Source organism: Mastomys coucha, unplaced genomic scaffold (assembly GCF_008632895.1).
Source record: "Mastomys coucha isolate ucsf_1 unplaced genomic scaffold, UCSF_Mcou_1 pScaffold12, whole genome shotgun sequence".
Classification (NCBI taxonomy): domain Eukaryota; kingdom Metazoa; phylum Chordata; class Mammalia; order Rodentia; family Muridae; genus Mastomys; species Mastomys coucha.
Window position 1 is genome coordinate 47,864,234 of NW_022196894.1, and position 19,144 is coordinate 47,883,377.

The 19,144-nt window shown below is 36.9% G+C and overlaps 1 protein-coding gene across 10 annotated transcripts in view; it reads right to left on the reverse strand.

Moving 5' to 3' along the window:
* Positions 1-19,144, reverse strand: part of Bbx (BBX high mobility group box domain containing) — a 232,217-nt gene that overhangs the window by 42,086 nt on the left and 170,987 nt on the right. For all 10 annotated transcript variants that reach the window (XM_031364051.1, XM_031364050.1, XM_031364045.1 and 7 more), the window contains 3 exons: positions 10,468-10,548; positions 7,199-7,273; positions 291-371 (listed from right to left, as the gene is read on the reverse strand). In XM_031364051.1, coding sequence (XP_031219911.1) covers positions 291-371; positions 7,199-7,273; positions 10,468-10,548 — 237 coding nt within the window. The remainder of the gene's footprint in view (positions 1-290; positions 372-7,198; positions 7,274-10,467; positions 10,549-19,144) is intronic.

Consider the following 19,144-nt stretch of genomic DNA (forward strand, 5'->3'; position numbering starts at 1 on the left):
ATATGCATGCTCGCATATCACACTGACTAAAGAAGGTGCATTTTAGAGATTTAGAAGTGGTTTGAGAAAATCTGAGACATGTGAAACAACTTTTATGATGTCCCCGTATAGTCTTTATCAGTGCCTAATGACTGAGTAGCAACATTTCCTATTGTAAAGTGAAAGGTAGTCCTCTGATTGTTGAAAAACAGATATGGCGTGTTTGTGGTCACAGATACAGCACAGTTTAAGAAACACTATCATCATTTTGTGATTTGTACATCTGCAGATCTTAACTTCTTATGACTTGCCTCTGCCAGTTGAAAGAGTGCAGAATTTCCACAGCGTTTCACAGGCTCAGTGCCACCCAACTGCGAAGTGCTTGAAGAGATCTATACAGAGAATAATCCACATAAACAGTATTAATTTTGATGCCAGAATCTTTGGTTTCCTACATACACAATTATAAATGTTCTTAAGTTTATAGGGCTAACATTGCTCCCAGCTACCAAACTGCTTTAGCTAGATCAAATCTGGAACAATCATTTTGAGAACCATTTAAGCTGCTCAAAAATAGGTGCAGCTTTGCTAGGTATATAGTGACAAGAATATTCATATTCCCAACACTAAATTTAACTTTAACCTGATTTGCACACTGATTTCTACTCATCAGTTGGCCAAATGCAAAGAGATATAGAATTATTTTGCATTCACCAATCAATTAATTTTTAAGGAAAAATTTGGGATTTCTGTGTAAAGAACTCATTATATGGTAGGAAATATAACAGAAGTTGGGGGAGGGTAAAGATTTTATATAAAATCCTGACTGCTCTTAAAAGATCATTCATAAACTATACTCCAAAACTAATAGACCTCAAACTTAAGTATTCTTACACTTAGAAATCTGCCTGCACTATGCTGGGTTCATCAGCATATATGACTGTATACTTTTTGCTTATCTTGGCACTACTATCAATGAACAACACCATTCTTTCTTATTTCATATAAAAATTCTTTTTCCATTTTTAGCTTTAGTAACAGTTGAAAAGGAGATATACACAGAAGGACATGAACACAGCATTCTTCACTAGGAGAAGTCGTCATCATCAGAGCAAGTAGTTATAGTCTAAACATGTTCCATTTCTACAATTCTGAGTTCTTTCTCAGTGCATATGAAGCTTTCTCAGTTTGATTCAGGAAGAATTCTGGCCCATTAACATGTATTAGGTAGCCTAGTGACCATGGGTAATACTACAGAGTGTCAGCTCTGGGACAGATGACATGCATGGGTACTCATTAGCAAAAGGAACTCTCTCTAGAGTAACTACAAAATGAGAGCCCTTTATGGAAACACACATGTATTGTGCTACGTGGACTATTAAAAAACAAAGGTTAGTTAAAGGAGGTTATGAAGACATTCTCTTCCTAGATGCTACAGTTTTAGTAGGTCTTATGGTCATTCTAATCACATCTTGAAGATAGCATAAAGAGCTCAATCTTTGTGAAGTTTGGCATATTTTCCACTAGGCAAGTTTTCACTGAAGCATAGCACTTCTTAACTATTTCTAGAACAAGTTGAGCTTAATTGTTCACCTATCACTACTCTAAGAGAAAACTACCAAGCTATTATCACTGACTCTTAGTAAATTAAGGAATGCAGGACGGAATGTAAATGTCAGTCTCCTGAACCAAGATTCCACCCTGTAGGAGCCATGGCTTCTGTGCCAGGCAGACATGCCGTCATTATTTTCTGCTATGTAGACTTAAGCAAACAGTCAGGACTCTAAGCCTCGTTTGCTTTAGTCTACCCAGTATTGCACTGTGGGGATTAGGTTTCATGCTATGGAGAAGCAAGGTTCATCTCTCAGATAGTACCACAATCAGCACTTACAATTTATCATGTTCACTGACAAATATAAAAACTTTTAGTACAATTCCAAAATTGGCTACACAATGAAATTGAATAGTTTCAAGATGAAATGTCTGAGGATAGTGTATTAGATTTCATACTTTGCAGGCTATCAACTTTGTTGCATAAGCAAGCATTACTGAGAGACAGCATTCTGGGAAGCAATGCACTATATAGGTCCATCTCTGTACTTCTCCCTTCAGCTCCCTCTGCTGTTCCTTTTGGTCCACGATTTCTGTTCCTACTTAACTGCACTTCATTTCTCCTGTATGTGGTACCTTGTGAAGTACAGTTCACATTAAGGTCTCTTTGCCTTCCATGAATGCACTGCTGAGGTGTTCTGAGACAATAGGACAGCTTGCCTTCTTTTTTTAATCTCTAGAGATGTTTACCTATTCACAGCTATAAGACAATATCCAAAAAGTTGCATAGAGCCTGATTTCTAAAAGTATGTATGTGTGAAAGGTTCATGTTTGCAAATTCTCCTAACAAAATTTTCTTGAAATGACTTCCCTAAACATGTTTTTTAAAATACATTTTTTGAAGACTGAATATTTTTCAGAGGTTGATATTAAAATGGACATATACTTTAGATGCCTCAGTCTTTTTCTAGATTTCTCTGTAGTATGTAACATTGCTGATGTCATTCCTGTTGGGAAACTCCTCCCTGCCTTGATTCCTGGAGATTGACCTATGAGGCCATTCCTTGCTAATCTTTTCTGCTGGCTTCTTTCTTTCTACACTGATCCTATAAATACTATTTTTTTTCAGAGTTTTTGTATAGGGCCCAATCCCTTTTAATGTCACACATTGTTTTAGTAATTTCATTTGCAATTGTAGCTTTGACTTCAAGTCATATAAATGTTAATCTCTCATTTTGTTACTGTTCATCCCTGCAAAAAAAAAAAAAATTCCAGTTTTTCCCTTTAAGAAAGAAGAGTATCATCAATGTCTGCTTACCAATGACTGCCCTAAATGGTGCTTCCTACCCATCAGTGTGTGATTGCTACACTGGTATATCATGATAATGAATATCATGTACTATAAACTCATAGCTGTAAATAATATTTTCCTCAGTATATATGGGGTTTGTCAAGCTGTTAAATCTATTATATAATATTTAGATAAATAGTATCTGTTCATAATGGTTAGTAAGAGGGTACATAAAATACTATTTGAATTACACAGAAAATTACTAAGAAAAATTATCATTCTGGATGTTAATTTTTTTTTTCATTTTAGGTCTCATTGAGATGCATGAGTATACAAGGGAAATAGCAGGTAAAGATCAGAGTCAAATTAGATGGTGAAATCTTTTGCAATTGTAAGTTACTATAGACACTAGAAGAAAATGACTGCAAAAATAAATAAATAAATAAATAAATAAATAAATAAATAAAGTGGAACATTTGAGGATAGCTGACACTGCTTACTTTAAAAGAATTGTTAATGCTTCCAATAAAACACACATTACGTTCTGTGATTAGTTGCAGTGAAGTATACAGTATTTTTATGGAATGCAATATTCTGTAACATATTATTCTATCATGAAAATGAATGCTCTAACTTTGTACCTATTGCTTATGTCCTATTGTGACAAAACCCTAAATCTGGTATGATTATGGCTTTACGTATACTGGCAAGGTAAATATCTTCTTAAGAAAGGTTTAATGTCCAAATCTATTTATCTAAATCATATAGAGTAGCCGTGTCTTTTTAGTAAGTATGTTATTTTTTTCAGTGCAAAGATATGCACTAGGTCTAAGAGCCAGCCACACATCAGATAGAGAATGTGCACTTTGGCCAAGTCTTTTAGACCTATTAAATAATGGAAAACAATAGCACCTTTCTGGCATTATATGCAGCCATCGGTCTTCAGGAACTAGATCTAAAGTGACTGATATGCCTCTCTACCTGTGAACAACAATAGTGCAGATGGGAAACACATTTTGACCAACTGAACGAATCCAAGCTTAGGACCGCAGAGTGATAGCTCACTGGATGGGTTGAGAAGAATCTAAATGAAATGTGAGACTCAAAATTAAAGAGGAGGCTGGCTGGCACAGGGGCGGGCAATCTCTGCACTCCATTTCTTCCTAGATCTTATAAAGCAGGAGGATTATTTTATCTTCTTTAATATAAACATCCATAAAGAATCTATAAAAATCAAAATGACTTTACTGAGCCATGGTTCTGTGTAGGTTAATTTCAACAGACTTTAAGATAACCAAAGTTGGTTAAAAAGAGAAGAAAAGAGAGAAAAAGAAAAGACAAAGAAAGAGAAGGAAAGTCAAGTCCTCCTTGGCTTTCAGGCGGGAACCTAGGACTTGCTATAAAAGAAAAACAAAATCCATTTATAACTTTAAAAAAAATGCCAGAGCTCATACCAAGTGTGTTTCCTTTGATAATTATACTTCACAATAAATAACCCATTTCTAGAGAACACATGGCTAAATGCCTCCAAAAAGCTTATAAATGAAATTAGCAGGAATGCTTTCTGGGAATACTTCATGTGTCTATCTTATAAATATTTCAAAACTGAACACGTTTGCAGGGTTAAATGTTTCCTAAATACATAAATGTTGACTCCCTTCTTAAGTAGGTAATAATAGGACCAAGAACCCTTCAGAAAACAGATGGGGATATAAAATGGTAATTTTCTATCAAACAGTTAATCTCCTTCCTCTGTTTCCACCCTCTCCTCAGGAGAACAATGCGAACGATAAAGTGCACTAACAATAACAATTAATACATAGTGAGTTAGCACCAACTGGAGAACAGTAGCCTTAAGCTGTGGCTCCCTAAAAAGAATGCTAGTGCAGATGTAAATTCTCAGGCTTAATCTCAGCCTGGGTGAATCACAAGTCCTGGGGGATAAGAATCTTTCTGCATTTGAGCAAGCCTTCTGGGAGACACTGATTTATGTTAAAGTGTAAAAACCTTTGCTGTGGACTTAGTAGAAAAAAAAATTTCTCAAAGGTAATAGTTTCATGAAATAATTATAAAGACAAGGGGATATATTATTGTAGTGATTAGAAGGTACTCTATTTTTAGAATATATATGTTCATTGTAGAAATCAGAAGACAGCTTTTATTAGTTCATTTCGTTAACTCTACTTTAGCCTTATGCACACCGGCCTACAACTGGATGCAATATGGTCATATGATAAAATGTTAGAGTGAAGCTTAGTGTTCTCATCCAACACAAGGAAAAGGAGCAGACAACCTACGAATCTCTAACGAGCACGGACTTGTCTATGTAGCGCAGGTATAGCACATACCGTTAAATAACCCCAAGTGCCATGCTTTGTTTAATTTGCTCAGAAATTGAAAAGGCTTGGGAAGAAGACCGCATCAGACTTTCGGGCATAGCAAAATTGTATTTGTTCACATTATCCAGTCTGGGCTATCCACCATGCATGACTTATGCTACAATTCCTTGAAATAGCTCCCATTAAATTTTCAAATTAACAATATTAAGCTTCTTTAAATCCCACAGATGCTTACTTTGATCAAAAAACTTTGGGGAGGAATGCTGCTAAGCAGTAGTGTAACATTGGGGGATGTTTCGCTGGAAGTTTACTAAAGTTTTTTGTCCCTATGTAGGGTAACAGGAACAGTGGGGTAAAAGAGAGGGAAGGACCAACTTTTGCCACTTGATAGGGCAGTGCACAGAACACCAATTACTGCCTTTCCTTCTCATTCTGCAGAACCACAGGACAGAGACTCTTAAACCATTTGGCCCTCCAACCTGTATCTAGGTCTTCAGGGGCTGCTAATGATCTGGTGATAATATGTTTTAAGTGCCACTTAATCGTTCTGTTAGGTACACACACTGGCCGAGATATTCCACGCTGACATTTTATATTAAGTTGAATACTTTTGGTAATTAATAAATAAATATCATGTATATCAAAGATAAGACTCCACATCTTTCTAATTCATGCTACAAGGAGAAGACTTTAATCAGACAGAATACACAGCAAAAAATTCTATAGTGTATGAGATGCTTCAGAAAAACTGGATGGGAATGGTTTAGATATCAACATTAAAAATAAATTCAGTCAATACACCAGCATTCTTTTTTAACTCTTGAAAAATATTTAGCAGCAATAAATGCATACCAATAACTGGAAAAGAATGAGAAAATGATATTAAACAAAACTATTTCCCCAAGACAATGAAACGAGCAGTCTGCTTATCAGAATGGAAAATTATAAAATATTAAAGTGTTCAGATTCATCTAGCAAATTGTTTTTCCTGAAATAACATACTAGTTGTATATAATAGTCCTCAGCAGCTAAAGCAACTACCAGAGCAGAGCGGCCTGGCACGAGCTGACCAGTCGTGGCTGACTCTCAGAAGGGTCCCAGAGGAGGAAGCCTAATTTTTTTTTTAATATAAGAGTCAAAAGTAATTTTTTTCTCATATTCAAAGTGAAACACTAGGTTTTCCCTTGCCAAAAGGATATCATTTTATATTTCTTTTATGCAGCACTCCTTACTTAAATGAATCAAAGTGATTCGATGCATCAATATTAAACAGGACCATCTTGCCTGTCATTTTCTTTCAATTCTATAAAGCATTACTTACATTCTGATATTCAGTTTTCTTGGAATTAATGAAAGGGAAAAGTACAAGGCCCTTAAGCAGGCAGGATCTTATTTTCACGGTTGGTACCCATCCTTACTATTTGTCACACAGCTCTATAGGGATGAGCACATTGAGGCAAACCAAGTACACCAACAAAGAAATACTGTTTGGTGCGTGCTAACTGGATGACAAGCTGTCGAAACTGGAGATGATGCAAAACCTGACCTAAGTGGAGCCAAAGATTAGACTTTAAGAAAATACTGGCCACCGCTACATGTGGAAACTACCTAGTGACAGTTTAAGAAGTCATATTCACCACTGTATTTGCTTTGAGAAAGTAATTTATCAAATACAGCATTTATTTTTACTACTGCAAACAATTTGCTGGAATCCTATGGTATTCATGTTGACAGCAGGTTTTATTTTTTTAAGATTAGTGTAAATTAAGAAGGTAAAAGAAAATAAATGCATCACTGGTGAATGCCTGCTGTAAATGTAGTCTAATGAATGCTTATGAAATAACCATTTTATAAACCTGGAGCTGGGCTGACTATGACTACACCAAGGCAACAAAGGCCACAAATATTCTGTAAATTATGTTAATAATGGAAAGAACATGCCTAAGGTTCACCACTTATTATTAGGATTCCTTTTCAGCATGTCAAAAGATGGACATGATGTCTGAACCTAAAGTGCAAGAAGAAATGAAGGCTGTACCTCTGCAAACTGAAACAGGGCCGACGCTTGACACTGTTTGGAAGGAGCATCGGGCTGTGATGTCCTTGAGGATATCTGAAAAGAAACAAGACATGTTCATGTTTGAGGAAATCTTGACTACACTGCACTACTAGATTCTGCCACATATTTCATGTGAATTCACAAGTAAGTTGTCACTCTCAATCCCTCCTGGTAAAATCAACACAAAATGATAAAGGAATACAATGGTTATAAAGAACAAAGGACAAACTCTGGCTTACTTGCCACACCCCTATAAGAATATCAGGCATGTATCAAATGGTATTAAATAGAATTGCTGGGATGAATTTCTTTCAATGAATTTTTCAAAAACAGAATACTAAAGCTGAGGATAGTATGCATCCATTGCTCTAGCACTAGGGAGGCAGAGGCAGGAGGATCTCTAAGTCTGAAGTCAGACTGGTCTACAGAACAAGTGCCAGTACAGCCAGGGCTGCACAGAGAAACCTTGACTTGACCACCTGCCTCTTCCCCCTGACTCCCAGCCCCAAAGGTGAGAAAACGCAGTACTAAAATCTCAAAGCATTAAGTAGATACAGCAACACTCTTCCTGACACTTTCCAAGCTGATTGTTGTACAGAGGCAGCTGTCAAACAGTAACAGTGGATACACATGAAGTGGGTTCTGGGTATCTGGGATTTAATCCTATCTCTATTTAGCAGCTACATGATCTCAATTAAACTTTCCAATACTTATTTTTCCCCACTGTACATTAATGATGATATTAGTGGCTATTTTATGGAAACAAGCCTAAAAAAGTACAATCTGGCATAGACCAGACCACAACTGTTCAAATACAAATGCCTTGCCTTCTCTGTGTATGGGCATGTATGTAGGGCACAAGGGTTAATGTTAGTTGTCTTCCTCAATCACTCTCTTCCACATGATTTTTTAAGCCATCTACAACAGAACCCCAAACTCACTGTTTCATGGAGATTGACTGGCCAGCCAACCCCATGGATTTTTCCTGTCTGTGCATTCCCAGAGTTGGCAAGTACTCATGCTGGGTTCTCATGCTTATGAGGATGGCATTTTACCCACTGAACTACACAGCTCCTTCCCCTCCATTTCCTTCTGTTGTAACATATGTAGTCTCCTATCAACGCCTATACACACTTCCATGTCTAAAAGTACATACAAGATTCTGCAGTTCCACACAATGTTTGTTTTCACTGAGTAACCATGCTACCCTCAAACTGCTCTGAGGGCAGAATGAAACCCTTGCAGGAAATTTTTTAAGAGCAAATTCAGTTATTAATTTTTGTTTCAGAGTGGACAAAGCTCAGTTTACAGAGCAGGAAGAAAGTGAAGAGACATGAGCAGAGGCCTTGGGCATTATCATTTCAGCCCACTTGCAGTTCCCTCAAGAGGATATAGAGGAATGGGATTAATCACCCCAGAGTACTTACTAGGTAATGAATGACCTGGATCCCAACTCTACCATAAAAGTGACTTTTAGAAAATTTAAAAAACATTATGGTCATATGACAGCATAGTATCAAAGGTGATGTATAAGAGACAAGATTAATAGAAAGGCTGCCTGAACTGTTGAAACAATTTACTACTGAAGCTACTAGAAACAATTTCAAATCTACCATATCTTTTGAATTAGATAAGCTATTTAAAAATAAATATCAACTAGATAGAAAAAAATCAAAAAAGGACAAACTTAACTAAGTGATTAGAAGACATTTCAGGCTGAAATTGAGTAGCTTTTTGGTCCATTTACCAACTCTGTAAGTCCTAGGTAACGCTATGTGAAAGTTTGATAAACTACAAATACAAAGCTTCAAGGATTTTTCTCAAGTGTTAGGAATTATAAAATTAGTAGAATTTACTTCCAAAAATTCTTTTCATTTACACTGTTCATTAACTTTAAGAAAAAAAATGAACAATTAATATACAAGGAAAACCAAATCTAAATATATTTCTCCAGGAATCAGATCAGATAGTAACAGAACCACTACTAAAATATTTCTCATTAATTTTGAAAATCATTTAATGAATTCTCAATAAAGGATACTCTTAAAAATGTTGACATAAACTGTGATTTCAATTAGTGACAAAATAGGGTCTCCTAAAGAATATCAAGACCAAAGAATATCAAGACCTTTAACATATCAAAGCAATTGTCATAGATGTCTTTGGACTTTTTTATGTACTATAGAAGCTTCAACATGCACATAAACTGATATGTACAAAATTTCAAATAAAACTTTATAGGACTTCGGGAATCACCGACTAAGCATCTCTGCTTGAAGCTGGGCCCAACCTCAACCAACATGTCTCTAAATGTTGAAAAAGACCACAGTTTGATTTCACCGTTATATTAAGTCCTTAAGGAAATCGATATTGAAAACAACTCAAACTCATGCCAGTCTTCAGTCAAGGATAGAAAAAGATGGATATGCATCATGAACAAATACTATAAAACTCTGGTGGTAGAAGCAAAGCTGCTAGGAATAGTGTTAAATATTCTCAAAGGACGGGCAGGAGATGCCAATGGAGACAGACAAGTGTGAGAAATATGGTTGTCCTGCACCAAACTGTGGCAGGACAGGCAAACAAAAGAAAATTTAAATGAGCAAGGAAGGAAGATGGGGCTCAATAATTGGGGGTGTGCATGAGAGTTCATACTAAGTCCTAAGATTAACTGACATGTCTTCAGAGGCAATTTTACTCTCTGCTTCAACACTGATACGAAGCTAATAGTTCTGTCCTCTGATGGAAGATTCTGGCAAAATTCATGCTACAATATCAAGTTAGAAATCAGGCAAAAAAAAAAAAAAAAAAGGGAAGAAAGCAGGCAATGGAGTATACGTAACAGCTGAGTTTATTCTATTTTTGAATCTATCAATCAAAATCCATGTTTTAATAATACTTCCAGTTAAAGTATAGTAGTTATTATGACTTAAAAGGCTTCCATTAACAAATAGTTACTTATCAACTAAAATCTCTTCACCACCACAGGGCAGCACATGTGTGTAATCCCTGCTGTTGGCAAACTGGGGCAAGATACCAGCCCAGCTATACACGGAGGCTCTGCTCAGAACTAATCAACAAAAAGGCCCTGGAGAACCATATCTCTTACAATCTTTCACTCTATGTTCCCACTTAAAATTAATTGAGCTCGAGTTCTTTGCTGTTTTCCTATGCTGTCATTAGCCCAAAATTTAAGCTCCCTTTATAAATGACTCCCTGATTAATATAGTACAAGATGCAAACATTACCTCGGCAAACTGAAACAACGGTGACTTCTGACGCAACTCAGGTGACTCTGAAATATCAGGCCTGCAAGTCCCAGAGGATGCCTGAAAGAAAGAAAGACAGCTAAGCATCATGACAACAGCAGACAAATGTCACCTAAAAACCATCCCTAATCCACACACTCTAAGAGTAAAATGCCATCACTGAGTTTGGCCTAAATGAAAAATGTCCATGATGACTCATGTGTTTGAAACTGGGTCCCCAGTTGACGGTGCAATTTGGGAAACTTCTGGAGGTATGGCCTTCCTTGAGGAAGTCTGTCACCACTGAACTTCCTGCTTACTCTGTTTCCTGTGTGTAAATAAGGATGTCACTGGCTAGCTTCCTGTTCCTAATGGCATGGCATGCCTTCCCTGCCACTATGGAATCCAGCCCTCTAGAACTGTCAGCCAAAATAAACTTTTTCTGTGAGTTGCTGTTGACCATATTTCATCAGAGCAAGAAAGAATAACTAATATACTTTACAAAGTTGTATGCAACATGCATCAAGTGCTACATAATGACAGCAACAGACAGACAGCTCAGTACTTTCTGAATGTGTTCAAAGATTAGCTTTCTGTCACAAATTCAGAGAGCACTTATTTCCCTGTACTAAGTTTCCTCAACATTTCCTGTTACACAAAAACACCAATGAGCTGGGCAGTGGCGGCACACACCTTTAATTTCAGCACTTGGGAGGCAGAGGCAGGTGGATTTCTGAGTTCGAGGCCAGCCTGGTCTACAGAGTGAGTTCCAGGACAGCCAGGGCTATACAGAGAAACCCTGTCTCGGAAAACCAATAAATAAATAAATAAATAAATAAATAAATAAATAAATAAATAAATACACCAATGAGCTCTAATGGGATAATTCTGGGAAAACAAAACTAAAGCAAAATTCTTCTTTTGCAGGTTTTTCAGGTATTTATAGCATAAGCCCTAATCTTAAGGAGGTTAGTGTCTACCTAGAGAAACGTTTCTCTTTTGAGATGTTTTGCTGGTAAACATTTAGCATTTTGTTATTGTCATATGCTAATTCATTATTAACAATATTACTAGTAAGCCACTTAGTTATTTCCTCTTATTCCTGTATGTTATTTGCTCTAATGTACATTTCCTCTTATTTTTGTGCTAGAAATAACAATTTCCCAACTTGGGTGACATATTCATCTCTGGAGTGAATGCTAGTGAAGATCAGGGCCCATTATTGCATTTTTCTTCAAACTGCACGGGCGCAGTGCAGATACAAAGAAGTACTTGTTGAATTACACTGTGCATGGTAGTACATGCCTGTGGCACTCAGGAAGTAGAGACAGGGAGATCCGGAGTTGAAGGTCATCCTTGAATACATGAAACAACTTCCCACCCCATTTCAAAAGGGAATACTGAATAAACTAATAAAAATTGAGACATCCCAAATCAATGCGTTTCTCTTACATTCCTAAATAATGGAGTTAGGTTTTCTATGAAGAACCATTATTTTTTTACTTTAAAAGAAAAGGCAGCAGAAGTTACAAATATATATTTTGATGCTTTTCCCACTAAACTTCACCTGATGGCTGAGGAGGAAGATGTTTTCTAGAACAGTGTTACAGGCTGCAGAATAGGAACCAGTATTTGAAAACTATATGGTCACTTTAGATGTTCTAAAGAGCTATGACTACTCTTTCCACCGATAAGTACCATAGAAAAGCTTCAGAATCCTTAATTAATTTGCAATCTAGGGTAAGCTTGCCTCTCTTATCACCACTTGACTGTAAAGCACATTATACTAAATTTACCAAGACAACAAGTGCACAAAAAAGAAAGCCAATAACCCTCAAATTAGTAGACACAAAGGTTTGAAAATTTCCTTCTTAGATGAAATTACTGAATCAGATTTAGGAATAATAAATTCTATGCATTTGCCCGCTGGGTAATAGGAAATGAAGTTGACTTTAAAATCAAGCTAGCAACTAGGTAAATATTACAAAGTGTCTTTATAAAATTTTAATAATGGGTATATATAATATTTGCAATGAAATACATTAACATCTAAACATGTCTACTGACACAGACCTAGAATACTACTAGCTACTATTAGGCAGTAGGTAGGATACAAAGTTCAAGATCTGTCTGGGCTATAGAAAGAGATCAAGATGGCCTGGAAAATAAATGAGATCCTGCTTTATGGGGACAAAAGGTTAAAAAAAAACAAGATAAACAAACAAACCAAACAAACAAACAAAAAAGCCTTAGGATGTAGTTCAATTTAACAATAGGAACTGGTTCTAGAAACTCTGTGACATCACAGAGTTAAGGACTGCTGTGCAATCACTAGGTAATGATTTTATGGGATGCAGCATACATGGAGCCCATTGCTTACTGCTGTGTCAATGTCATTATACACGCATCTCTCTATTCTGACTTCCATGAGGGAGAAGTAATGACTCTTGGAGGACGCAGTGGACACAGTAGATGTGCAATGCATACCTGTTGACTGACTCCATTTGCTTGTGTGTGACATGGCAGTAATGTACAACAAAAGCTGCGCAGTGGCTAACACAGCAAAAATAGAACCACTAAAGCTGCATTGTACTCTAGTGGGCCATATCCCGTCTCAAAATCTAGGTACTTGTGAAACAGTGTAGTTAATAAAGTATAATGGAAACAGTATAAAATTAAGAGCCTGGGGGAATGGGAAACTACTACTTCCTTGGTGAGTTGGTTCCCTGAACCTAGCCGAAGCAGAAAAGAAGCTTCAAGACACAAGCCAACAGTAGAGATAAACAAGGAGGGGAAGAGTTGTAACAGTAGGCAATGTCAGCAGCACGAGAGGACGGGAGAGAGCATTCCCCAAATCCTCCTTTGATTAAGCTGTAATTTTCAATAAGCAAGGAAGGGAAATAATACAGTTTTAAGAAAAACTAAATAGCTGATGTAAATGTTTATCTAGAAAAAAATTAAGGTAGAGTAAATTGCCCATTAAAATTTCATCAGAATGTATATATTCAAAGAAGTAATTTACATGTGTAACTATGATTCCATGTCACCAAGGCAAGTATGAATACCTTACTAACAAAGTAAAATTGGATGTGATACATGTTAGGTATTTTTATCTAAAGATTACAGAACATAAAACATGTTTTTATGATATGGCAAATGAACATATTTATGAACAGAAAAATCTATACTTATGAAAATGAAAGTGGATTTCCCACAAAAAGTTTCTATTAGAATTCCAAACTTTATGAACATTATGTAATATAAAACATTTATAATTTATGTAAATTAATTAATTAGTGAATGATTTTTATAATCAACATTTATTCCTCAGAATGTATTCTTATGAATTAATAAAAAGTAAACAGTGGTTAAATAAGAAAAGAAAATAAGCCACGCTGTTTCTAGAAAGTCTCTGAAATAACACACAAAGCCACTAGGTGTTGCTATATGCCCAAAAAAGAAAATAGTTACAGGGATTTCAGCTTAAGCATGCATTGCAATCTTCTTACACTCAATCGCCAGTCACTTTGATTTAGCAATGATTCTCAATAACAAAGGAAGAGAAATGAGGAGTATAGTAAGAGACATTTTTGTCTACCACAGGAGTAAACCAGTGAAAAATCCCAGGTGCAGCCTCTGGATACAAAGCATGATTGAGCCAGTTATGACCACAAGTGGCTTAGGAAGCTAAGTATTATCAAGGGCAGTTCCCACTTTGCAAATCCCAAAGCACACTGCGATGAATAGACAGTGGCACTGTGATGAATAGACAGTCAACAAAGGAGCAAGTAAATATTGTAGATCAACCATATATTCCTACTCATGCTAGTTCAAATATTTATTTCTCAAATCACTTGTTCAGTAACCACTATGTACCAGCATGGAGACTGATACCATTAGAAGTTTAAATGCACGTGCATCCAGTGTAAAGCAGAGAATAGAATGATGGCTACGGGAATCTGCCAGACCCTTGGTCTGTTTGCAGTAGAAGTGAGGGGAAGAGCTACATTGCAGAAATGCACAGTGGAGGCATACTAGAAGGTCCCCTGGGAGCATAGGTAAATCCTTTACTGTATGAGTACTTGCAATAGAGTTGGAAAGCAAAGTGAACTTGCTTTCAGCGGAGTAGTGAGAGTGACAAGTCACGGAAGATCAAAGTGTGCAGAAATATTTTTGCTGTGTTTCTGAGAAATGGTGACCTTCGTGGTGTGAGTAAATGATAAGATGCTATGTAAGTATAATGGAGATAACTCTGGCTGACAAAAACTAAGATTCAGTTAAGCCTGGAAATTAGGCTGGAGGACATAAAGAGTAGCCAAAGGTTTTAGTTAGAGGAGCAGCATGATGAGAGATATGCAGTTAGATAATTATGTTAGAGGCATGCAGGACAACCTTGGCTGGCATTGACTGGAGGCAGGAGACCAATTAGCAGGTGGGGGAAATAAAACTGCAGAGATATGGGGCCCCAATTAAGTCAGAGATAGCACTTGCCAATCCTCAGTAATTGTTGGGAAGGATATCAGGACATCAGGAGAAGGGTCAGACTACACCAATATCTTCATGGAAAATAAAGCTGAGAGGAAAGATGTGAGAAGAGGAGAAAGGCTTGATGGGGGTACAGAGTATCTTTCATGGGAAGAAACAGTTTAGCATAAGAGGAGTGTGTCTGAATGTCTAGCTGACATTGGTGTACTATGTTAGTACCGAGCTATCACAGGAAACACAGTGAGTGGTGGCATCATAGAACCTGCTGTATCATCTGGCAGAAATGAGTAAGAGTTGGGAGAGACCCTAGTTTTACACAGGGCATCCAGCCCACCAGAACACTGTCTCTGCTCTATGGATAGTTTTCTTATGATCGCAGTCTGGGCAGCAGAGCTCATACAAGAGTACAGGAAACCCCACGCTGTTTCTACAGACAGACGACTGTAGTAAAAGTCGAGACAAAAGACTGCATCTTTCTTTCTCAGTCTATTTGAAGACGTGGGAAGGCACTCTGTCCTCTTGCCATCTTTAAGCATCTATGATTACCAGCACAGATCAAGGAAAGGGACCTGACTGCCTTGGTTTTGAGTCCCACTCCTGATGAAAGAAGCTGGGCTCCTCCGCATGACAGGCAGTGCTGTCTAAAAAGTAGTATAAAGCAGGAGACTTGTCAAAAGAAAGAAGAAAACAACAATAACAACAACAAAACTTCTGGGTACCTGCTTACTTTTCACTGTAGAATTTAAACATAGCACATGTCTTATCAAAGTGCATTTAGAAGCAATAAACAGAAGAAAAGAGGATAAAAAATATGATAGGTAAGGACCAGGAGAAGAAGCAGAGATAAAGGAATTTAATGTGTTTAAGTCTCCTGAAATAGCTAAGCATACTAGTCTAAAACAGGCACATATCAAATTAACCCAACTGTACAGAACAGAATATTTCCTATTCCACTGGTATCAGAAATAAAAGTGAGAGCTTTTAATTTTATATAAACATTTGAACAAGTTAAAATTTAGTGTTTAAAAACACAGATATAATCCTGGAAAATGTATCAGTGAAATCAACTGTTGTGTGGCTTAGACTTTGGATCTCTTCATTTGATGGAAAGCAGGAGGGTGTAAGTCCCAGCATTATGAGTTCCTCACTCTGTGGCCATAGTGAATGCAATGAGGAACGGACACCATAGGATTTTTGGGAAAGAAGAATGAGCTAACCGATGTAAAGGCTTACTCAGCCCTATGTCTAGCTTGAATGCAATCTCCAAGTGATCACTTGTGTGGCTGCTGCAGAGTTGATGTTAGGTAAGTGGAACTGATTCAGAGTTTCCTGGGTGCTACACAGAAAACTGGCTAGTCCTGCTGGCGTGAAGCCTTGCCTGTGCAGGCAGCTGGACAACGCCGGGTACTTACTCAGGCTTTCTGCCCCTCATCGTTCACGTGAGGGTTTAATATTTATTCAGAGGGCAAACAAAACTTAACTCCTGAGACTGCTAAGGGTGTATTATCCTTACCTACGGCACGGGTGAGGAGCATTTTAAAAGGATGCAGTATTGGGTAAAGTTACTTGTAATGGTTACCTACCCTATAGTACTCAGTTTAAGTCCATTTAACAGCTTAGGAAATTAAACAAAAAACAAAAAAACTTGCATCATAAGATTTCAAAACTACTCAAAGCTAAAGTGTTATAAGACACTTAATAGTAACAGCAAGTGGTTTTAATGATCAGGAAGAGAGATATTGCTTAGCTCAAGAAATGAACCTTCTGAAGGAGATGAAAGATTATTGTTTCAAGATATTAAGTATATCATTCTCAAACTTCAATCATTTCTTATTTTATAAATATGCAGGTTATCAGTTGAAAAAATGAAAAATTAAAAAGATTTTCCTCGAGAGAATTACCTTTCTTTAAAAACTTGAGCCTTAAGAGGTATCAGATACATAAAGAGCAGATATCTGTGTATCCCCTTACAGGCCTTCCCCACTGAAATCACTGCATGAATACTCTTCATCTGAGTGAACATACAAAAACAGATGGCACACAGCTCAGTGCTGCCCATTTTTTCTGCAGTATAGCCTCACTGAACAGGCCTCTGAGGGGCTATGCTTTATCTGCTAGCTCCTCTTCTACTAATAATCTACCTTATATAATTTAAATTAAATTAAATTATCCTGATGTTCTAGTGATGATGAAGGGATTAAATTACAATTGTAAATTCTTGCAAGGTTTCGATAGACCAGGAACTGTGTGTGTGTGTGTCTGTGTGTGTGTGTATATGTGTACACATGGTAGATGTATGCATTATACATGTTGGTCCTGGCAAAGTACTCTCTGTAGCCTGCAGAAGTAACAAATATAACTTACGATTTTGAATTGAATATTAAATGTCTAGAATAACTTATGGTGATGATCTTGCATACTTAAAAGAATTTTCAGGAAGTAAAAAAATGCCTTACAGGTTTTATTTAATTAATCTTTGCAGTATTATCAGGCATTACAGAAATCAGGTATTATTATAAGCTCCCCTTTGTAGAATGGAAGCCAAGGCAAAAAGTGTCTAGATCAAAACTGTACTGTCATATCTATTTGCTCAACCAAAAGAAGCGAACATTCAAAAACCAGAGATCTAATAGCTAAGGCGCTTTCCATACATACTACTAACTCTGGCTTTAGTAATTCAACTGAACAGACATGCCTTCCATCATCAGGGATGAGTGTTTTTCCTAACTTCTCCTATTTTTCATTTTGCTTCCTTTTGTTCTAGCCAAGACAACTCTGTTGTTGCAACAGCAAACTTTGTCCTTGCCAAGATTAAACCAACTACTTTATGAATTTTGTATTGAATGTCCTATCCACATAACCTCTGAATCATAACTCTGCTTTTATTTTAAATTCTAATGTAGCTCTTTCTTTTTTTAAATAGAATTATTTTATGTATATGAGTACACTGTCGCTGTCTTCAGACACACCAGAAGAGGGCATCATATCCCATTACAGATAGTTGTGAGCCATCATGTGGTTAGTGGGAATTGAACTCAGGACCTCTGGAAGATCAGTCAGTGCTCTTTTAACCACTAAGCCATCTCTCTAGCCCAGCTCTACATTCTCTACACTAGCATAGACCATGAAAAAATTTGTCTTGAAGACTACCTTTAGTAATTCGAGAATACATATTTCACTTCCCTTGTATTCTAATAATTTACAGGTACTGTAAGAGCTTAACTTACTGCTCCTTCCACTGTGGATCTGAGGGAAAGAATATTATCGTTTCGTCTGTTTTTTTGTTTGTTTGTTTGTTTGTTTTTTAATTTCCTGTTGCTTTAAAGCTAAATACCAACAATGAGCATACTTAAGTCCCTGAGTGTTTCATTTAGGCTGTCTCACTTCTATAGCTCAAGAGGGTTCTTCTAGGTTACTGCTCAAGCAAGATCATTTGATTTCTGGCTTAAATAATTTGCTACAATGTCATATAATACCCTTCCATTTCTTCCACGAGGATGTGGACATTTCCTAATGAGTTGCAAGCACTCAGCAGAGATATGCTTGCTGTGTTTTGAGGCAGGAGTCATTCCACTCTGTCTTTGTCTTACTCAGTATATAAATTTTTCTTCCAAAATCAATTAATTCTATAAAACAAATACTGTTCTTAAAAATATGTCTCAAATAGTGACATTTATGAAGGCTATTATTTATGGAAAATACAAAATACCAAATTTATAAAACAGTTCAACCCTGACTCCAGCTTACTGCGGCCAAGAGCAAAAGGTCTTGCTTGGCTGAAAAACAGCAGTATATAAAAATGTCCAACTGGTAGTGCCACAGATCTACTGTGGTAAACTGAGACCTGGAGGACAGGAAAAGAAGTAAAAACATTGGTGTAATGTATTCACTGATGTCTCAAGAAACTAAACTGTCTACCCCTGCGAAGGCATCCCACATAAAGCAGGATACTATACAGAGGCCTTAGAAGCTTCGCAGCAGAGCTATGCTAAGGAAAATACCTGTATTTCAATATAGGAAAACCTATTTCCTATATTGAATTCCACACTTGAGAAAAGCATTCTCCTTAAGATTTCATAAATGTAATGAAATCCTAGGCCAGTGAATAAAAAAGCCTCTTTCCAAAGACCAAAAGGTGGATATTTCATTCCTTCTTAAAAGGGGGAACCAAATACCCACAGAAGGAGTTGCA